The 23,480-nt window shown below is 40.0% G+C and overlaps 1 protein-coding gene across 1 annotated transcript in view; it reads left to right on the top strand.

The window, feature by feature from the left end:
* SLC35D1 (solute carrier family 35 member D1) overlaps nt 1-17,915 on the top strand; it is a 44,933-nt gene extending 27,018 nt beyond the window's left edge. Inside the window, exons 9-12 of the mRNA XM_069480123.1 lie at nt 302-369; nt 1,582-1,660; nt 4,910-4,992; nt 12,792-17,915. Of these exons, the coding sequence (XP_069336224.1) occupies nt 302-369; nt 1,582-1,660; nt 4,910-4,992; nt 12,792-12,900 (339 nt within the window). The 3' untranslated portion in view covers nt 12,901-17,915. The remainder of the gene's footprint in view (nt 1-301; nt 370-1,581; nt 1,661-4,909; nt 4,993-12,791) is intronic.
* The last annotated feature ends 5,565 nt before the right edge of the window (nt 17,916-23,480 follow it).

The raw sequence follows: 23,480 nt of genomic DNA, 5'->3' as shown, positions 1-23,480 counted from the left end.
GTGGCTTGTGTTTTTCAGGAAATATCTGTTTCTTTGCACTAGTAGGGAGAAGCACAAAATTGTTCCCACATTACATTTTGGAAAGGAGAAAACCTGAAACTGGTTATTGGTTCAACTACTCCATATACATGAAATTCTTGAACATCACTCTTTATCCATGGACTGATACAGGGAAATGTATACGTGTGTGTGTGTGTGTGTGTGTGTGTGGGGCAGATGCATAGAAGGATTTCCATTAATGAATGGGAGAGCTGATTCTGAGGGCCTGCTCTAAAATCTAATGTTTTCTTGTGTATTACAGGCAGTGGAGTTTGAAGGCTGGGCCGACACCCTCTTTCTTCTGCAGTTCACCCTCTCCTGTGTGATGGGGTGAGCTTTTGCTGCCTTGTTAGCAGATAGTTTTCCTAGAGAAGTAGGTTAGAGAACTTTGTTCCAGAGTCCTGCCTCCTTTCTCAGTATCCTGTTTGGTCTCCTGAGTGTGTCAGCTTAGGATAATTAAGCCTCCAGACTCAGGTGGTTTCACAGCCCTTGGGAACGTGCTCTCAGGGCTGCTGAACTGATCCCAGTCATGCTTAAAAGGATGGAGAACAGGAACTATTTACCAGAGAACCTGCTGTGTGATAAGCACCATTATATTTCAGTGTGCATTATTTTTGTTTGTTTGTTTGTTTTTGTTTTTTTTGAGACAGAATCTCACTCTGTTGCCTTGCCTGGGCTCGAGCACCTCTTTTGTTTTATCTCTACATTGACCATTTGACAGATATTGCTGTCCCCTTACCTATGAGAAAGCAGACTCAGAACTTAAGTAGATTGTCTTTGTTTGCACAATTAGTAGATGGCAATGGCAGCATTTGCATTTGGGGCCATTTGACCCCTCTCTATCACGTTGTCTCCATTTCTGAAGAGTGTATGTAGAAGGCGAGAGGGTATCTGTGAACAGACCTCTTCTCACCTCCATATTTCTCTAATGTGTTTTTTCCTCAACCAGTCAGTTCAATGGCTCTTTGTGACTGGGTCTGGCACAGAGTGAGCAGGTGCTTGAAAATAAAATTTACATTGTCCCTTGGTCCTGAGTTGGGCTCAGAAGCCTCGATGTAAATCAGGGAGTTCCAGCTGCTGCTGCCTAGTTGTTAAGTGAACCTGTATCCCCTCTTAAAGTAGTTTTAATGTGGTTTTCTTCCATCTTGAAGGATCTCTCTTGCCTTCACCTGGGTCCAGAGGTCATATTGTCCTCATGGAAGGTGCACAACTGAGCTAGGGTCTGTAAGCTCTGAACTTTCTAGCTGGCTCAGGTGAACTAGTAGGAAGCATGATCTATAAAGAGTGCTTATGATTATGGATAATGGTTTCAGGGTTTTGGTGAGGGTGGCAAGGAAAAACACCCATCAGGAAATGGACATGTGTTTCTCTTTAGTGAAATTTTTAAAAATCAAGCTGCAATATAAGCAGCAGTGAGGTGGGGAAAACTCACAAGTGACTAGAGTGTGCTAGCACGGCCAGCGCTGGGTGTTTCTCTTGGCTAGAGATTGTTATAAAGTAAGCAAATGGACCTTATTTATACCTCTAACTTACTCATTCTAGGTTCATCTTGATGTACGCCACAGTACTCTGCACTCAGTATAATTCTGCTCTTACAACTACAATAGTTGGCTGTATTAAGGTGAGTTGAAAAAATAATGTTACCTCCTTTGGTACCTGTTCTGTTTAAAAATTGTTCTCCACAACTAAGAGTCTGGTTGTGGCCTTAAGCCCCACAATCCTCATGTACTGTCTTGATAGTGTGACAAATTGTGATAGTTCTGAAACAGTCTTTAAGAACGCAGGGAGGGCATACTCTACTTGCAGGCAACTTAGCTTTGAAGAGTGTGGGAAAAGGAAAATATATTATCTGAGTACAGAAAGAAAGAGAATTAGGCCTGTTTTTGACAGGGCAGATGAATAGCTTGGTAGCGATAAGCCTATCCCTCTAACCTCTAGTGAGAATTGTTCTGTCTCTGCCTCACTGAGTTCTGGCTGTTTAGTAGGGAGAAGATGCCTGCCAGAATATAATCAAGGGAGTTTTCCTGTGCCTGAGCCAAGCCTTAAATGGCCCACTGTTAAAAGCTGTGGTGGACATTTCCAGTGATGTCATTTCCTCCTCATCTATTTTATTTGAGGGAGACTAATTTGTCTTCAGCCAGGAGAGCCAAGTTGCCTTGAATATTGTGCTGAAGTTAGTGTCTTAAAGCCTAAGGCCTCTTTCATCTGACTTTGTGATTCTAGTGCTTTAAGATTCAAGAGGCTACAGCATGTCTGAATTCCAAATGAATTAGCAAAGTGGCTTTGCTTTCTAAAACAGGCAAGACAGAGAGAGGTAGGTCTTTGATCATTTGGGGATAAGTGGCAGTTGCCCTTGTGACTTCCCTTTTGATGCCCAACTAGATTGGGTTAAAGCTCTACAAAGTCTGTGGCTTCAAATCATAGAATTGGAGTGTTTGGTGTGAACAGAATTCTGAATTGAGCTATAACAAGTCAATTGTATGAAATCTCCCAGAAAGCTAAAGACAGTCTATATATTCAAGGGACTAGGCTGGCTGAGATAGTTTTAACCCCCCAAATGAGCTCTCAGCTATGTTTTGGTTTTGCAAAGTGAATGCTTTAAGAACCAAGTGGATAATTTGTATCTTTGGAATAAGAGTAGCAAGCACATGAGAGGTAGGGCAGTTGATACGATGCTTTTAGCTAAGGAGAAGAATGATGCAGGAAAGCCTATGTTTAATTTTATAACTATACATACTTGCTTGGAATTTCTTTGTGTACTTTATCATTATCAGCATGGTATACAAATAGAGTCATGTTCTTATTTACAAAAAATAGTCTATACTTTTGACGCACACTCCTCCCACAGTAGTCTAAGAACCCCATGATTTACTTATTCCAAAGGGATTAGTTACAAATTCTACTTCCAAATTCTAGAGAGAGGTAAAAACTGAATTGTCCGATTAGTTCACTGTTGCTTTTGCTTCTCCCGGTACATGATACCACTGTCAAAGTATGGCTAGCATCTTCAGACAGATGAAAGTCCACTGATGCCCTTGCAGGGTGGGAGCCTCACAGGCCACGGTGGAGCCTCTTTCCGTAGCCTCCTACTCATAACCCTTTTAGCTCAGCCATTGTTCCTCCGGTGAGCTTTAAGCTTCCTTCTGTGCTTGAGGATCCCACCGGCACAAATGCTTGGGTCAGCATTCTTTGTTTCTCTTTAGTGTGGTGGGAAAATCACTTAGGATAACTAGTTAAAAATGGAAATTCCAAGGCCTCCCCCAGATATACTGAATCAAAATCAGAGCCTAGAAATCTTCATATTTAACAAAGTTTCCAGATGATTCTCGGATATACTAAAATTTGAGAATTGCAGTCTTGGTTTTGAGCTACCAGAGCTCTTCTGTGCTTCCAAGTTCTGTTTGGAGGACGTTCGCTCTCTTTCCTGATACCAAACCTTGCTTGGGATACCCTAATATATACCTATCGTTTTTCTAACTTCTGATTTTGAGCAGCATAGGTTGGATTCTCTGTCCCCTTCCTTTCTGAAGTTCCCTGGGCAGCTTATGTAGGTAAATTAATTCACCTTCTCCTTGGATCTCTGTATTCAAAGAGAGGTCCTGTTACATACTTTCCCAAGTTGCCTGCTGGCCTTGTTTACTGTTACATGATATTTAATTTTATTTTTTCCCCTCAAATAAGAAAATCTGCTCTAGGGTAACTTGCTGTTTCCATCCTTAGACCTAGAAAAGGCTGATATAATTTTAAATGCTTTCTCAAAGGGCACTCTGTTATAAAAATAATTTTGAAGTTTATTTTTGGCCTTTTAAAAACACCATAGCAATTTACTTTCTGTCTCATAGGCCTAATCTAGGAGAGCCTAGGTACTAAAAGTGTTTGTGACATTTACAGTTTATGGCAGTTGTAATAGCAGAGAGGGAGGCGGTGACTTATGAATATGAAAGAAGGGAGTTTGGGGAGGAATTGAATAATACAGGTTGAGCATCCCAAATCTGAATCTGAAATGCTCCAAAATCTGCAACTTTTTGAAGGCCAACATGACATTTAAAGGAGATGCTCATTGGAGCATTTCAGACTTTGTATTTTTGGATTTGAGATACTCAACCAGTAAGTATAATGCAAATATTCTAAAATCCCAAATCTGAAATATGTCTGGTCCCAAGCATTTCAGATAAGGGATAGTCAGCCTGTAGTTTAAACTTTAGAACCTTGTTTTTCACTTTTGTAGTCTGAGGATAATTAAGAGAGAGCTAGAAGATGTTTGCACCTGGGGATGTCAGGAGAGGTGATTTTAGATATAATGCATTGAAATGACTTACCATATGTTTTTTTAGGATGCCAAGGAAGATTTTTCTAAAAACAGTCTTTACATTGGTAAAGTCCCTAATACCCCCTTTTTTCTTTTTAAAAGAAGAGAGAAAGATGCTTGCATGGAAGCAGTCTTTTCTTCTTCCCTGTCTCCTCACAAGTCTGCAGTTAATAGGGGAAAAATGCAGTCTTTTCTAAGATTGCTAAGTGTGTCTTTGTATTTTCTACCCCTAATAACAGCAGTGTTTATTTAGATTTATAATGTAAGCCCATATCACAGGGCAGGGAAAGTTTGACAGTCTTGTTAGTATTCTTCTATATCGATGAAAACATTTATGTTCTGGAGAAATACATTAGGAAGAAGCTAATGTCATTGGTTCCTTTTCAGTGTTCTTGCTCATACTATATTCTTATTAGAGTTGGTGGGTTTCTGTTGTTATCGTCTGTTTGTTTTTGTATTTCAGAGATAGGTATTTGGGTCACAGCATGGGTTAGTTTTTTATGTATATTTAAAAAGCTCAGTTAAACCTATGTAACAGTATATTGCCATTTTTCTTTTTAGAATATATTAATAACTTATATTGGAATGGTCTTTGGTGGAGATTATATTTTCACATGGACAAACTTCATTGGCTTAAATATCAGGTAAGTAAAAATATTTAATTGAATGTAACCACTTTGACGAGTGGAAATTGGATAATTAAAATAGTGTCACAGTAAGAGTGGGCTATTAAATTAATGGAAAATTTGTTGACTTATTAAACATTTGTGGAGTGTCTACTATGTGCTAGATACTTAATGTCTCTACATAATGCTTTTTAAGAAAGGAGAAAATACTTCCATATTCTTTGCATGGTATTTGGGGAATCTTGTGGAACTCAAACTCTCTTAGCCTTCAAAGTCCTCTAATTATTATGCTAGATGCAATGCAGTGTTCTCAAGAAATGTAGGGCTAAAGAAGAATACCATCTCAGTTACAGTTGCATTATGTGAGTGTTACCTTAGACATATCACTACCTTTCTTTAGACCTTGTATTCATCAGTGAAGGGGGTAACTTGTAGGAAAGATCTTTTTCATTTCTGGAATTTTGAATCTCATTTTAAACATTGTTTATATGACTAAAAATTATCAAATTCATATTTGGGCCAGACCTCTGTCCTCAAGTTAGATCTGTTTATCCAATAGCCCATTTGACATCTCCAACTGACGTGTCCAAAATGAATTCCTTTTATTTCTTCCAAAGTCTGCTCTATCATCTTAATTGATGGAGACCCCATCCTTCTAGCTGTTTGGTTTAAAAACCTTGGGATCATCTTTGGCTTTTCTATCATATATCCAACATCCGGTCTGTTAGCAAATTTTGTTGGCTTTACCTTCAGAAAATATCCAACAAAGGATTGCTTCTCCCCATCAGCATTGCTTTCATCATCATCTAAGCCACCAGCATGCTTAGATTATGGCCTTATTCTTACATACTTGTATCTATCCATGATCCTTTTGTATTTAGCCCCTCTCTCTCCCCTCAAACCCCAACAAAGATTTGTTTTCTGTCCATATAGTTTCTAGAATGGCATATAAATGATACATAATGTATGTAGCTTTTGAGTCTGGCTCTTTCACTTAGCATATTGTATTTGAGATTCCATCTATGTTGTTGCATGTATCAGTACTTTTTATATTTTTATTGCTGAGTAGTATTATATGGCTATATAACATCCATCCACCATTTGAAAGACATTTGGGTCATTTCCAATTTTTAGCTATTATGTATTAGGTGCTATAAACACTTGCTTAGAAAGTTGGGCGTGAATATGAGTTTTCATTTCACTTGGGTAAATGTCTAGGAGTGGAATTTCTGAGTTGTATGGTAAGTGTATATTTAACTTTATAAGGAATTGCCAAACTATTTTCCAAAGTGTCAGGACCGTTTTGCATAAGCATCAGCAATGTATGAGAGTTCCACTTGCTCCACTTCCTGACCCTTGGCATTGTCATTTTTTTTTTTTTAATTTGAACCATTGTCATAGATCTGTAGTAGTACCTCATTGTGGTTTTGATTATTTCCCTAATGATTAATCATGTTGAACATATTTTCATGTGCTTATTTTCCATCTGCATATATTCTTTGGTAAAATAGCCGTTCAGATATTTTGCCCATTTAAAAATTGGATTATCGTTTTCTTACTAAGGTTTTAGTGGTCATTATATATTGTGAATACAAGTCCTTTATCAGACATGTGATTTGCAAGTACTGTTTCCCAGTTTGTGGCTTGTCTTTTCATTCTCTTACCAGTCCCTTTTAAAGACCAAAAGTTTAAAATTTTCATGAATTCCAATTTACCAGTTTTTTCTTTTTGGGATGTGCTTTTGGCATTACATCTGAGAAATCTTTGCCTAACCCAGGGTCACAAAAATTTTCTCTTATGTTTTCTTCTAGACATTTTTTTAAGGTTAGGTTTTTATGTATATATTGTTCATTTTGGATTAATTTTTGTATATGATGTGAAGTCTGGATCAAGGTTCTTTTTAATGTGTGTGTGTTTTAATATAGATATCTAATTGTTACGATACCTTTTATAGAAAATACAGTCCTTTTTCTGTTGGATTGATTAATTCCTCATAAGACTCTTTTGAAGTTATTTTATAATCACTTTTATAAATGAGGAAACTGAGACTTCGAAAGGCTAAGTAATTGGAATGCATTCTGAAGGTGTGCATTGAGCCTGTTTCTGCATGCCAGGCTTTCCGCTCTAGACAGACACGGTGGATTCTCTCACAGATCTGCCAGTGTCACACGGCTAGTAAGTTATGATGCAGGGATTGTAACCCAGGCGGGTTGGACTCCAGACCTTAAGTTCTCACCCCTCAATATGTCGTATGTCGTCATTAAGTAAATGACTTAATAAGTATAATGTAGCCTAATAAATTGTATATTTCATTGATTGTCATTGCCACTTTATCAGCTATTTGATGGCAGAAATCACTTGTCTTATAGTTGTGTCAGTATATATCCATGTCTGGCCCATAACAGGCATTCAGAAGTAATAATAATAACAAAATACTAGCTAGTATTTTTTGTGCTTACTTTGTGTTAGGCCCAAAATTCTAAATATTCCATTTTAATCTTTACAATAGCCCTATGAAGCAGATACTATGAATATTCCATTTCACAGAGAAGCTAAAAACTTGCCCTATATTGTCTAGCTGTAAGTGGCTGATCCATGATTCGTCTTCCCAGTCTTCATTCTTAACCATAGTGCTGACTAGTGAATGGTGAATAGATGAATGAATGAGTTTTGTTTCACCTCCCTTCATAATGTGTCATCACACTGGCTACATACCTTTAAGCCAGGTTCCCTTGGTGCAACAAAAGCCATCTTACTGTAGCCTCTGTGGTCAGACACAGTCTACATAGTCTCTGGATGGGACATGGTGCAGCTCAGAGTCTAGATCTGGAGTTGTTTCCTGAGACCTTTGGTCTAGCAAACTTTGCTCAGCACCTGAATCCGTAATTCCCTCATTTCGGACTCCCTTGCCCGGTTCCCTCATTTCAGTCTTCTTTGCCTATTTCCTTAGAAGTATGTGTTGCTTCTTAGTTCCAGATTGCTTCTCCTCCTGATTAATTTCGTTCTAGTGGACTATCTTCTGGTTCTAGCCTTCCTCTGACATAAGGATATAAGCTTTTCCTTTCCTCAGTGGTTCTTTCAGTTGGAGAGAGAAAAGGACATGTTTTGTATTATCAGTTAGTTGCTGCTGATGTAACATCCCCCAGCCTATTAATAGAGTTATATAACTAGCATCTCAGTGGAATAACTTGTATATTTGAATAGGTTGTAGAGAGGCTAGTAGCTCCTTGGTTATATTATAATGCATGACAGAAGAGAACTGAACACTCTGATATTGCCACTAGCCATGATTCACTTTTTACAACCTCAGTTTTCTCATCTGTAAAATGTGAGGTTTTTTTTTTTTTTTTTTTTTTTAGACAGAGTCTCACTCTGTCACCCTGGGTAGTGTGCAGTGCTGTCATTGTAGCTCACTGCAACCTCAAACACCTCGGCTCAAGTGATCCTCCTGCCTCAGCCTCCCTAGTAGCTGGGATTATAGGCATGCACCACCATGTCTGACTAATTTTTCTATTTTTGGTAGAGACGGGGTCTCACTCTTGCTCAGGCTGGTCTCCAACTCCTGACCTCAAGTGATGCTTCCGCCTCAGCCTCCCAGAGTGCTAGGATTACAGGCGTGAGCTACCATGCCTGGCCAAAATGTGAGGTTTTATTAGTGTTGTGTATCCTAATTCTACCACTAAACTCTAATTCAGCCCAGAACATCCTGTGGAAAGTGTGTCATGTGTCAGTTGGTTTCAGGCTATTTTTCAGGAGACTTGTGAATTTGAAGGAACTTTCTCCAGGTGTGGAAAACACAGCAGATGTGTTCTCCTTTTAGTTGTAATAGTAGTCCTCCACTCATATTTTAGAGTTTTTTAATAGGCAAAAAGGAAAAAAGAATACAGATGGAAAGTGATAGAAATATTTGAGAAGTTTCAAGTACCAAAGATGTCAAGAAAGCAGAAAAAGAGCTGCTCCTAAAAATGTAAGAGAAACCGTCTTCCAAAAACTTAATACTAAAACAGTAAGAATAGGTGGGAAACAAGTGTTCAGGCTTATATTTTTTCTTTATGTAATGCAGTCTTTCATAAAACCTCTGTGTGTACTTGGGGCCTCACAAGAACTCTGATCTTAAAGAGAGCATTTGTGTGCCTCATCAGTCATTAAAGCAAATAATATCCTTGTCAAAGGCTATGAGTTCCAAAGAACAGGATTTGGGAGTCTTTTGTTTTTTTCTGAGTTTCCTACTGGGCAAACTCCTAAAACTCCTAAATAGATGGAATGGTTCACATCCTAGCCAGCCTTCTGTGACTAAAGTACTTTTATCTTTAAAGTATGTGCACAGACCAACACTTATCTTAGAAATGATTTTAAGTAGATATCTAGACAGGCAACATATAGGGAGTTAATGTTTGTTGAGTACCTAGTATATGATGGCCACCTTTACTATGTCATTTAATTAAATCATCCCCCAGTTCACATGATAATGAAATTGAAGCTCAGAGAGTTGATGTATAAAAATTCAGATATAGCCTCCCCCTGCCACTCCGTCAAATCTGGGCTTTTTCCCATCTTCCCTTTTCCCTCCCCCTGGATACCCCTTCCCCAGAGTTGCTAGAGAGCAATTTATAATTTCATTCCAAAGGGCTAACTCATCACTGCTTGGCACATAGTATTGGTGAATATTCAGTTTTCTTCAGGTGATTCATGAATTTTCTCAAAACTTAAATATTTGTTAATGATCAAGTCAAGCATAAAGATGAGATGAAAAGTCTTTTCTTGTTGCCTCAAGTTGGAATTATTGGAAATTGAGCAGACTGCTCTTTAATCTCTGGAATTTAGACGAATAATCTCTGTGTTTTGGTTTTGCTCTGGTTATTTGAACAACTATGTGGCAAGAGCGTGCCCTACTCTTGCATCATGTTACATCTCTTTGGTGTGAATGTTTGTGTTCCCCTAAAATTTGTGTGTTGAAATCCTAACTCCAAAAGTGATGGTTTTAGGAAGTAGGGCTCTGGGAGGTGATTAGGTTAGTTACAGAGGTGGAAACCTCATGAGTGGGATTAGTGCTCTTATATGAAAGATCCCAGAGTATGGTGAGATGGTGCTGTCTATGAACCAGACACCAAATCTGCCTTGATCTTGGACTTCCTCACCTCTAGAACTGTGAGAAATAAATTCTGCTGTTTATAAGCCAGCTATTGTATTTCTTTAGAGCAGCCCAGATGGACAAAGACACTCATTATTATATCACCCTACCTTTTGTTAACAATACATCTTCCCTCTGGTCTGTGACTATCAGGGCTGATAGGGAAGGTGGAGGAGAAGGGAATAACTATTTCCTGATTGCTTACTTTATGCCAGGTGTAGGGCTAGATTCTTTGTTTATATAGTCTCATTTAATCCTCAGACAAGCCTAGATAGATAATGTTCTTATTTGATCAATATAGACACGGAGTCTCAGATTGATTAATTTGCCCAGGGTCATAGAGCTGGTACAGATTGAGCATCCAAAATCTAAAATGATCCAGAATCTGAAATTTTTTGAATAGTGACATGATACTCAAAGGATTTGGGACTTTGGATTTTTGGATTTGCTCAACCGGTAAGTACTTGCAAATATTCTAAAATCTGGAACACTCTTGGTCTCAAACATTTCAGATAATCGATACTCAATCTATATAATACTAATATATTCAGGATTTGAACCAAGACCTAACTCTAGAGTCCATGTGTTTTCATTACACTGACTATACTAGGAGTGTAGGGCCTGGGATCATCATAAGAACTAAGCCTGGAATAAATTCCAGGGCATTCTTTGTCCTCTTCTATTATGCACTTTCCCGGTATTTCTGTTCAGGTGGAATAGGCTTAGTGTGAACATGAAAAGCTGTCGTGACAGGGAAGAGAGAGCTTTGTTATTTTTTAGGTTGTTGTGGGCAGGGGAAGCTAGCGAAGGATAGGATGAAAGAAGGAAGGGGCCGGATAGCCCTCCTGCTTCGTATTGGGTGGGCTGGGTTTCAGGGTAAAGGGAGGTGGACTGTCACGTGGAGGTACATAGGAACCTCAAAGAATTTTTAGCTTCAGTTAGGAAGGCTTCAGTAAGCTACCAGGGAAACCATCTAATTTGGTACACTAGAAAAATAAGAAAAGTTTCCAGAAGAGTCAGAGAGTTAAATGGAAAAATAGTTAAATGGAAAAAAAGCTGCAAGACGAAGGAAAAGACCAAGCTGTGTGCACACTGGCACAAGGATTGGGTTCCCGAGGCCCCTTTCTGTGAATGGGGTGGTGAGGGATATTCAGTTCAGCACTTACTCATGGCCTTGCTGCAGAGTGCAGGCCCCAGGCAAGAGACTCTGTAGAACTAGAAGAAAAAGGCCTTGGGACATTAACAGGCTGATGAGGACAAAATAAAAATAGGTAACTGCAGTATCAAGTGGTGCAGGGGCTGTAAGGGAGGCAGCAGTGGTAGTGGAGAAAGTGAAACTAACCTGGGTTCTATTCTGGTCCATGCTTTGTGACCCTGAGCAAGTTATGACTCTGGGATTCAGTTTCCTAATCTGTAAAATGGGCACCTTGCAGGAATATTGCAATGACAGGAAATGTATTTAAAATGCTTGACATACAGTAGACTTTAATAAGTGGTCACAATTTGATTATTATTGAGTGCTGTGAAGTTCAGATCAGGAAAAGGAAGAATCTGGTTGGGAAGGTTAGATTGGAAAAGGCTTTATTATGGGATAGATTGGGGTCTCAGAGTGGATCGTGTTACGTAAGCATGTGCAGCAAAGAGTCAGCGCTGAGTCTGATCTCAGTTCCTTCCTGGTAGGAGCAGGAGCTAGGCATCTCTTACCCTTCTGCAGCTGGTCTGGGGCTGATGCCAAAGCCCAGAGGAAAACAACTAAGTTCAAGTAAGCAGCAAGTTTCAAATAAGCAACAAATTTCAAATAAAGAGTCAAGTGGCCAGGCAGATGAGGGCCAAACCCAGGGAATGAGAATTTGAGAAGAGGTCAGGCACCTAGCTGGCTAGAAATCCAGCTGGCTAGAAGTTCTGGGCGGCAGTCTCAGTGGAAGAGCAGGGCAGGGCAGCCCGGAGTGTCGGATCTGTGAGCTCCTCCAGCTTAGTTTCGGCTTAGTGATTGGGGCAAGAGGTTGTGTATCCAGGTGGGTTTGGGGTCCCCACAGAGAATAGACGGAGTAATCACTGTCTCCGTAGCGTGGACCCCCCCTGGTGGTAGGTGTGATGGACAAGCAAGGGCTACCAGCAGCCCACTCTGACAGGCTGAGGGCTCGCTCAGATGATAAGTTCCCCACTGTGAACTTGCTTCTAATCAGAGAAAAACCAGCTCTGTAAATCTCCCAGGGTCTGCACGTTTGCTTACTAATTGGGATGTTTTCTATTCTTAGAAAAAGACACTTTTATTTGTCTTGAATGCTTATTTTTGAAAATGCAAAAAATACAAATATTACCTATAATGTCACCATCTAGATGCAACCACTGTTAATATTCTTGGTATGTTCCTTCCAGGCTTTTGTCTATTCCAGTGCATATTGATGTACATATTCATGTTAATTTAAATACAGTGGGATTAAACAATACTTGACGTTTTGTGAGATTTTTTTTTTCTCATTTGTCATTACCTGTTTTCATTTTATATCATTTTAATAGAATGTATAGTATTTCATTTTATGAGTTTATATAATTCCCCACTGTGGAACATTTACCCTTTATCTAATTGTTTTTTGCTATTATAAATATTGGAATAAACACTTTGTATTTACCCCAAAACCTTCTTCCCTCCTTCTATCTCTGATTGTAGTTTTCTGTTTTGCAGCATTGCTGGGAGCCTGGTGTATTCCTACATCACTTTCACTGAAGAGCAGCTGAGCAAACAGTCAGAGGCCAGTAACAAGCTGGACGTTAAGGGGAAAGGAGCAGTGTGATCAGAGGATTGCGTCAACTATGCAGGCCCAAGTTTTTGATCAGCTCAGAACACTGGCAGTTCCTACGCAGATACTGAGGTGTCTTGATGGAGAAAATACCATTCCTTTGCACTTGTACAATCTGAGGATTGTTTGCTGCCTTTTAAAATTTTATGATGAAAGAAACTTATAATTGACTCTATTTTTAAATATGTTTTAATTAATTTATATCAAACTGGAAAACATACTGGGCTTTTTAATTTATTTTTCTTCTATACTGACAGTGAAACATCAGTGTTTTGAAAATATTTTATTCCATAGTTTGATATCCAGGTGTCTCTGAGAGCTGCATATATAATGTGCTCCAACTGGAGCCTCATCATTCAAATTGTTGCTGTGTCTGGAGGCAGTTTAGCCTTTCCTCTGCTGGAAACGCAGCTGAGTATCTGAAATTTCTCTTCTTTCATTTCTTATGATTGCATTGTCTTCATAATATCATCACTGCGTTTGCTAAAGACAAGAACTTTGGCACTAAAAAGTTAGTGGGGCTTTGAAATGTGTTGTTGGCTTCCCTGAGAACTCATAGGATAAGCAGGGTGCATTCCTTGGTAATACGTTGTTCCTTCTTTGTTGCATAGGATAGAGATAGTGAAGGGATGGAGGAAGTAGGGTTTTCACTCATTTATTCATCTGTCTTGACTCTTTGATTCATCTAACACGTATTGAGTGTATGTGCCAGGCATTGTGCTAAGTGCTGGAGATACAGAGATGTTTTGGGAGGTAGTTGAAAGATTTCACCCCTGCCATGGTAACTGAAGGTAAGACTGAGAATTTAACTCTGTCAGTCCATTCGGAAGATGTTGTGACTAGGAGCAAGTTGTTTCAGCTCCGAGAAACTGCAAATCTGTAAATGGGATTAGAAGCACCTGTCCTACCTGCCCCACAACAGTGTGAGTCCAGATGCTGCCGTGTGGGATGAAGTGCATGTGAAGAGCCACAGTTTGGAAGCCAGCGCAGCTCGGCATTGGCACCTTCTCTGCGTGAGAATGGCAGTCAGGCAAGGTGACCACCATCTGTTTCCCCCTGCCTCCTTCCTCTAGGTTTAGTTGTTACTCTTTTTACTCCTCTCTGGATCAATGTGACGAAGCCCCACATTTCTGAATTTGTTGGTTTGAGGGGAAAGGCTGGTTTAATATTTTTGTATTGTCAAAGTTTTGTCTTTTTCTGGGAGTGTCAGCGTTAGAGCTATCATCTTCCTTCCTCCTTAAATGGCATGAACAATGGGCATAGCTCTCTCTTTTGGACACTCCCACCTACACCCTGTGCCCCTGGGCTCACTCAGTGAGCTTGCCAGCTTCTCTCAAGACCAGTGCGTCACCATGGGAGAGCAGCTGTGAACAAGCATTGACTGAATTGCCCATTGGCAGGGCTGGTGGTTGAGTGTTAAACACAGTCCTGTGACTTGACTCAGAGACATCCATTGACTTTGGGGATGAGTGTGTTTGCTTGGGTCAGTTGTACGGTCAGTGTACAAGAGCCTGGGTACCTTGGCACTGATGCACATGCCAGCTTCTATTTCATTGGGTTTGGAATCCACTGGGCTCTGTTGACTTAAACAGAATTTTGGTGTCTCAACAGGGAATCAGGAGAGTTTTGATTTCTTTTCACTTGAAAAATTATATTGAGGTCATTTTCACATTCATGCCTTTCCCTTATTTTAGTTTGTGTTTATTAAAGCCTGGCCAGTGGTACTGTGTCCCTGGAATTAGCCCTTTGACCAGGTCTCAAGTTACAAACTCCATGTAAGAGACTTAGGTTTACTTTTTTCCAGCATCATTTGACCTGAGAAAATTCCCCTGGGAGAATAGGATATTATCTTGAGTCAGATGGGTCTGATTGTCCCTATTTTACCAATGAGAAAACAAGACTCAGAAGAAGGTGACTTGCTATAAATCAAAATTCATGTTCTTTCCATTGAACCATGCAGCCATTTGATTAACTGCCTTTCCCCTCTGAGGGAGTAAGGAAACGGAGGTGCTAGCTGAGTTGGCTTGAGCTCTTTCAAAGAGGTAAGCAGTTGACTGACTTTGGGGTCAGAGAGGAACAGACTTTGCAAATCAGGGAGAGTGAGAGTTCACTGTGTCCTGGAGCCTTATCCAACTTGCAGGCTGACCTCAGTTGATACGCACTTCTGGCTGTAAATGTTGCCTAACACTGCCTGTTTTTCTTGGGTAGCCTGGAAGGCTAATTTTAGTGATTCTACCAGCCACATGAAGAGGGGAACATTAGAAATATTTTATGTTGTAGAATTTTCATCATGAAAGGCCTTGGATGTATTTAAGGGGTGTTGGGCTAGAGCCCCACCGAGAGTTGAACTGCTTCTTGGGAGTCTGGTTCCCTTGGAGGTCTGTCATCTCTCCGGTTTATTTGAGAAAATCATGTATAGTTAAGCCTCACTAAATGCACATGACAGGCCTCAGAGCCCCTGGCTTATTCTGAACCTTCTGGCTGACCAGAGCAGTATAGCAACTTACAGCTTCTGCCTGTCCCTGTTCTGATTCCTGGATGCGTCCCTCAACTGCCACCAACATTTCAAGATAATAGAAGCCTGGGCAAGTTGGAGATTCAATAGACTGGCCAACCACTTTTGGAGTTTGTGTTTTCAGTCATTTTTAGGCGTGGTGTAATATATTAGAGATTTACCTATTAGTCTGGCACCTCCCAGAATGTCTGGATTTTGCCCCAAAGTTGGTATCTTACTGGGCCAAAATTCTCTGACCTGTTAACCACTGCCTCCTGAGAGAAGAGTCAGTATAGAGTTAAATCCTTAATTTGTCCACTGAGACAGATGAGCTATGGTAAGAATTCTGAAAACCAAATTCTATGACTGGTGGTTCCTATTCCTTGAGTTGTGAAAGTGAAGTCCTCTTTGGCCAATCTGCTTTTAGTCAGTGCCAGATGGATTAGAATAACCCTGGTTGGCCAGACTGCACATTGCCAGCATGTCACATGAGTTTTAATTATCTCATGTGGCTGTTGACTTTATGAGTCAACCATTTGTAGGATCCAACTCACGTGTAAGTTAAAAAAGTGCATTTGCAAGTTTTCTTTAGCCCTTTTATATCAGGAATCCATGGAAGGTTTTGGTGAGTAAAGATGATGAAAGATCTTCACAGAAAGAATAGCAAAGTTTAACGTTTGATTGATTTGGAATAATACCTAGGCCTTTGGACCTGCCTTTGCTTTCATTATTATGGTCTCACATTCAGTGAGCAAAGATTTAATGAGCAGCTGTTACATGCCAGGCATTTTGCTAAGCTCTGGGAAACAGATAAATAGGACATGGTTCTTGCTCTCACGGGGTATATGTATAATTACAGCGATCATATAAGGTGGTGGCCTGGACCTTAAGTGAGAGAAAGGAAACTAGTGAAAGGAGTCAGTGATTTGTAAACAAGAGCTGCCTGCATAGTCATCAGTATCACTGATTCTAGGGGTGCCCCACCAGGAGAGCTGAAGCATTTTTTTAATCTGAGAGGACTTTTCTAACTCACGTTAGTCTTCTAGCTCTGAGATAGTGACTAGCATCCTATTAATCTGGATAGCCTGAGTTCCTCCTCCTCTGCTGCACATGTTCTTGCTTCCCCATAACTGTGTAATACTGGTTCCTCCCTTTGAACAAGACTGTAATTGATTTCCTCTCCCTGAGGAGAAAATCCTCAGAATAAATGAGATAATGGATACAAAACTATTTAATACTTAGCACAATGCCCAGTACATATTAGGCACTCAGCAAATGTAGCTACTGTGTCACTATTTCATGTTGAGACTACAGGCAAAACAAGATTCGTAATTTGTGCTCCTTAAATGCTAGAAAGCAATCTGTGTGTTTCCTGAAAAACATGCCCCTGTATCTCACTGCCTCTTGAATGCTCAGATAACGGTTTCTGTTCACTGGCTTTGCTTTTTTTTTTTTTTGAGACAGAGTCTCACTCTGTTGCCCGGGCTACAGTGAGTGCCGTGGTGTCAGCCTCGCTCACAGCAACCTCAAACTCTTGGGCTCAAGCGATCCTACTGCCTCAGCCTCCCGAGTAGCTGGGACTACAAGCATGCGCCACCATGCCCGGCTAATTTTTTCTATATATATTCCAGTTGGCCAGATCATTTCTTTCTATTTTTAGTAGAGACGGGGTCTACGCTCTTGCTCAGGCTGGTCTTGAACTCCTGACCTTCAGCGATCCACCCGCCTCGGCCTCCCAGAGTGCTAGGATTACAGGTGTGAGCCACCGCGCCCGGCCCTGTCTTTTCTTTTTTAAAAATACCTACTGGACATAATTGTGGCCATTATGTGATACAGGTGATTCTACCTGTTTTTTAAAAATAACAAAATTACTTTCATATTGTGATGGTGAATTTTAAAAAAGGAAAATTATTTTCTATCTCAGAGGAAGATAATTTCTTTTTAGAATGGTAATGCACTAAAAACTTTCTCAATTTTTTACTTTAAGATAGCTCCCGTTCAGGCTGGACATTCCTTCTTCCCTTCTCTGAATTTCAGGAACTTGACAACACGCCGCCTCTGCTTCCAGGCTTGTCTCACTTGTCAGCAGATGTGAGTCTCTGGTGCCACCACTGTTCCCTAAACCTGTCTTCTCGTTCTTCCTTTGAGGGTGCCACTTCATGGTATGAGGAAATGTTATACAGTGGGGTTGTTTTTTTTTGCTTTGTTTTTTGAAAATACTTTTTAAAAAGAAATCTACTGGTTAGATTTATTGTCTCATAAAGATGTTTTTAGAGATTATTTTGTTCACAAGTATTTACTTTCTCATGATGATGATCAACTGATTTTGGTCTACAGGTGTTAGCCTCTCACAATATTTTTTCAATATAGATTCTATTATATTTACCAAATGACCATTTTAGTGTTTTTAAAAGGTTTTAGGTATGGAAATCAGGGGACATAAACATGAGAATTATGTGCCTAAATATTTTTGTAATGATGTAAAATAAATACTTTTTCCTGAAAAGATGTATTAATTCCTTTCTGAGTGCATGCAGAGACTAATACAGAGCCGGAAGTCTGCCCACATTTAAGAGGCCAGCATCCAGTTAGTTGAGATCTAATAATAGGGAAAATGCTGTTTTCTATACAAATGCTTGTCTTAAATAGTACATCTGACTAAATATCCAGTGTCCTTGGAATACTTGTGGTAAATTAGAAAGAAGGGAAAGGAATGCTAACCTGTCCGCTTTCAGGATATTTCATGTGCATAATCAGGTTTCTAAGTCTCTGAGTAGCTTCACTGGGAAATAACCCAAAAATATGCTCCCCAAAGTTGAGGGAGGGGCATTTTGGTATGGACATACTCAACAGAGATAGAAGTACATTTAAAGGCATGTCACAGGGAGAAGCACATTACGGCATTTTTTTAAAGAAACTGAGTAACACATAAAATTTACCATCTTAACCATTTTTAAGTGAACAGTTCAGTAGTGTTAAGTGTATTCACGTTGTTGTGCAACCAATCTCCAAAACTTTCTCATCTTGCAAAATTGAAACTCCATACCCATTAAACAAAAACTTCTCGTTTTCCCCTCACCTCAGTCCCTGGTAACTACCATTCTTTCTGTTTCTATGAATTTGGATACTCTAAGTACTGTATGTAAGTGGAATCCTACCATATTTGTCTTTTTGTGACTGGCTTACTTCACATAACATAATGTCTCTGACATTCATCCATTTTGTAGCATTTGTCAGAATTTCCTTTTTAAGGCTGAATAATATTCCATTGTATGTATATACCATTTTGTTTATCCATTGATCTGTTGATGGAAACTTGGGTTGCTTACACCTCTCGGCTATTGTGAATAATGCTGCTAGGGAACATAGGTGCGCAAACTCTTTTCAAGATCCTACTTTCATTTTTGGGTGGTATATACCCAGAAATGAAATTTCTGGATCATGTGGTATTTCTATTTTTAATTTTTTGAGGAACCAGCATACTGTTTTCCATTATGGCTGCCCCATGTTACATTGCCAACCAGTAGTGCACAGGGGTTCTGATTTCTACACATCCTTACCAACACTTGTTATTTTTTGCTTTATTAGACAGAGGCCAGCCATCCTACTGAGTGTGAGATGATAATTTCATTCTGTTTTTGATTTGTATTTTCCTAGTGATTAATGATGTTGAACATCTTTTCATATGTTTGTTGGACATTTATATATCTTCTTTAGAGAAGAGATAGATATATAGAGATATATCTATTCAAGTGCTTTGCCCGTTTTTGATCAGGTTTTGTGTATGTGCGTGTTTGAGTTGTAGTTCTTTATATTCTAGATTTTTAACCCTTTGTCAGATATATTATTTGCAAATATTTTCTCCCATTTTGTAGGTTACCTTTTTGCTCTGTTGATCATATCATTTGACTGTGATGCAGGGGAGTTCTAAATTTTGATATAGTCCAATTTATCTACTTTTACTTTTGTTGCTGTGCTTTTGGTGACATAGCCAAGAAATACTGCCAAATCCAATGTCATGAAGCTTTCCTCCTGTTGTCTTTTAAGAGTTTTGTAATTTTAGGTCTTACATTTAGGTCTTGAATACATTTAGAGTTAATTTTTATGTATGTGAAGTAAGAGTCCAACTTCATTCTTTCGTATGTGGATATTCAGTTTTCTCAACACCATTTGTTGAAGAGAGTGCCCTTAAGGCGTGTGTTTTAATCAACTTTTAAAAATCCTCTCAGAGTCTGGCTTTTTTTTCTGATTTGTTGACATTAGAAAGAATTCAGCCTTTTGAGGGTGTCTTGTCTCACTTGGCCTCGCAGTGTAGGGCTGCCAGTATTGGGGAACACACTAGATGAGGCACTGCTGAGAGGAGAAGAGAGCTGGTGCCATTGTGTACCCACAGCTCGTCAGCAGTTACCAGGCATCCCCTATTCTTCCTTACAGTTCTCATTTCTTGGGGCTTATCTATCCATTGGTCCATCCCATCCATTAGGCCAATCTGGCTCACTGGGGCCAGTATCCAGCCTCTAGCACAGGCCTGGCACAACCATGTTTGACAGATGAAGCTCAGGGAGTTACACTCGCCCAGTGTGGTCAACAGAACCCATATTTAAACCCCAGTCAGCCTGACTCAAAACACCTTTGCTCTTCACCACCATGCTAGGTTTTTGTTTCTCCTAGTCCATCCGTATTAGACTTGATGGTACCAAGCTCGTCACCCCTATATGCTTGTTAAATGCCATTCTTCATTCAAAGTTCACACACCATGGATTTAAAGCTTAAGCATGAGCTGGTGGCTGGTTGACTCTGAGAAGGCAGAGCAGCCATGCCTTTCCAGCTGTGCTGATGGTGCCCTCCTGTGGCAACAGCTGCTGTTGGGGGCTAAATGATGAAAAGCAGTTTGCTTTGCTAAGAAGAAGGAAAGGCATAATTTACCAAGGGCTGCTTTCACTGGCCTGTGCCTAAAACATACCTTTTAGTATTAAGTCCTTCCAGCACTTACTGATGCACAAATGTTTAGGCTAAGGGATTTGTCCTGCTTCACTCAGATGAGAAATTTAAATCTGGACTTTGATTCCAAAACCCTTTTCAAATACATTCCATATAATGTCCCTGTGTTAAGAGAATGCAATAGGAGGGTTTTGTCAAGAGTGCCTTATCGTGTCTAATTATTCTTCAGATAATTTATTTTTCTCAATATTTTTGAGGACAATGTTTACAAATGACAGAATCATGAAAGTATAATTTAGATATATGTAAGAATGTATGGGGGGAAGGATTTCATTCCACCTGGGAATTGTAGGAAAGGTTTCCTTGGGGAAATGATATTTGAGCTAAACTCTTGAAGGACAACTAGGATTTGACTGAGAAGATATTGGAGGCAAGATCCAGCGTTCCAGGACATTGGTCCTCCTCCTTGCCTGGAACGCATCCTCCCTTGATACCCTTACCTCACCGGCCCACCTGAAGTGGCACCCTGCCCTCACCACACCTTGTTCCCCTCCCTCCCATGCTTTATCTCCGTAGCATTTGTATCTGCCAATCAAATTTAAGCTTTATGAGGTTTTGGTCTGTTTCTTTCACTATAGTATCCCCAACAATCTAGAACAGTGCTTGGTACGTTGTAGGAACACAATAAGTGTTTGCTGGATGAATAAAAGTAGAAAAAGAGTAGCCGATTAATAGCTACATTTTTTGAGCATAGCAAGGCAGAAACATGACCTCATTTGCATTTTAGAAAGATCACACCAGCTGCAGTGTTTGGAGTGTATACTGTAGGCCAGAGATTGGCAAATTCAGATGTCTCACAGGGGGCAGGCAGATAGCGTGTGAATCCAAATGAACGGAGTCAATAAATGGTGAGTGGTGGGGTTTGGGGTGTATACCTGCTCAAAGGCGTTGAAATAAAAAATCTGCCAGCCAGATTTGGCCCACTGGCTACCCATGTAAACAAGTTGAGGAACTGCCACAGATCAGAGCTGCACTACGGCAGGCTCACTGGGAATGCTGTAGATTACTGTCAGGAACGGATCAGGGAAGGGCAGGATGAAGGTAAGTGCATCAAACAGAGAAGGCTGTTGTACAAGTGAGAAATGATGATGAAGTCCTAAAGTGTAGTTGTGAAAGCACAGAAGAGAAAAAGGGTTTGAATTTTTTAATTTTTATATTCAAAAGGATTTGAATTACTGTAGAATTAACTGGTGATGAGGAGGTATGTTTACATTTTTTTTTTAAAGTGCAGCTGTGGTGAATTTTTCTTGCCTAAATCTAACGTCTTCTGGAGACCATTTGAACTTCAGGAATATTTTTAAGATTTAACTTATGTTTCCAAGAGTTTTCCAAAAAGGTAGTATTTGATGTGGAGCAGGGAAACGCCTATCACTGTAAAAATACATTTGTTGGGCCTTTACTACATGCTAGGTAGACATTTTTCTTAGCACCTTAAATGTTGACATATTTTAATCCTCTGAGTCTAAACAATCCTTTAAAGTGAATCCTATTATTACCCTTGTTTTGGAGGTGAGGAAACAAGCATGGGAAGCTTCCATTGTTGGACAGTAGTAGTTTTGAGAAAATTATTGCTTATACGAATATAAATTTGCCTTCTTGTAAAGCCTGCCTTTTGCTCTGAGGTGTGGAGCTGTCTAGAACAAGCAGTAAAGTATGTTTGAGTGTGGAAGAAATGTCACATTACTTATTCTTTTAAATCACATTGGATCTGAGTCCCCGTCTTGCCACCTACCAGGAAATTCAGTCCCAGTTCTTCCCTAAGGTTACACAAAATCCATGGGAATTGCCTGGTGCCTAGAAACTACAGAAGGAGCCATCTTTGTTTTCAGTCTGTCATGGTCACTGCTGAACTCCTGAGTGACTAAGGTGTCTTTTGAAGCCAGATGGCACCACAGATTCCAAACTTTGACCCAGCAATAGTTTCTACTGCTAGAAGTTCCAGGGCCTGAGGTCCAGCCCATCTTGTACCCCACATAGCCATGCCTTTGATGTCTTGCTTTAGGATGAGGCTCATATTACTGCTGTTCTCAGAACCTACTGATATTTTTTTTTCAATTGAGGGTAATTTCCCTTGTCCAGAACTCAGAGCTGTGGGACAAAAGCTAGGAGAATAGGTTGTTCACAAGCAACATCTGTTTTCTATCCTGCAACACGTCTTCCCTGAACACAAAGACCTGACTTAACAAAAGTAGGTAAACCAAGTCCAGATCATTGGAAAGAGTGTCTTATCACTTCTCAGGGTGGCTCGGTTTTATCATTTGTAAATTGGGGGAAATAATATTGTGAAGATTGGTTTAATTATTTAGTTGTAGTGCTCATAACAGCAATTGTAGGTGATATTTGCAGTAGGCTTATCTAATGACCTTGTGACGAGCACATGTTCCTTTTGAGGGAATATGTTATAGCCAAATAAACTCAAAGGGAGCTGCCATCTTGTGATGAAGACCTTCCTGCCTAGCCACAATGACAGATTGGCTAAAGGGTAGCTGATAGTACCCCACTTCCCTGGCCATAGGGACTGATTGGACAGGGGTTGACCCCATAGCCCATAGCCCTAGCCATGAATCTATGTAACCTATTAAGTGCTATGAAGGAAAAGGACAAAGGGATATGACCTTGTCTAAGAAACTCAGTCTAAGGTTGTTGAACCTTGGGCAAGTCATTTTTCCATGTTGGGCCTTAGGTTTTCCCATCTTGTAACATAAGAGGACTACTGAGTGAGCTGCTCCAGAAGGGCCAGCTCTGGGCTTTGGCAGGCTCCCATCACCCAGTTGGTTCATTTACAGGCTTCCTGTTGGCTCTGCAAAGGCCCAGAGTGTGCAGGGTTCTGTTGTAGCTGCTGTACATGTCAAACTGTACCCCCTAAGTTACTTGTGTCTGTGCCAGTTAAGTGGAAGGTAAAGGCAATTGGGACCAACTGCCAAGCAAGCACTAGCAAAAATTTGAAGGCTACTACAAGTTTGCAATTCTGAAATTCACAGGGCTCTGAAAACAAAGCTTTCTCTTGAGTCTGTTGCCAAACTGTTAATAATTTGGCTGCAAAATCTGACCTGAAATTTGTGCGAATACAAATATATTT

Source organism: Eulemur rufifrons, chromosome 8 (genome assembly GCF_041146395.1).
Source record: "Eulemur rufifrons isolate Redbay chromosome 8, OSU_ERuf_1, whole genome shotgun sequence".
Classification (NCBI taxonomy): Eukaryota; Metazoa; Chordata; class Mammalia; order Primates; family Lemuridae; genus Eulemur; species Eulemur rufifrons.
This window is presented reverse-complemented; position numbering and strand designations above follow the sequence as displayed.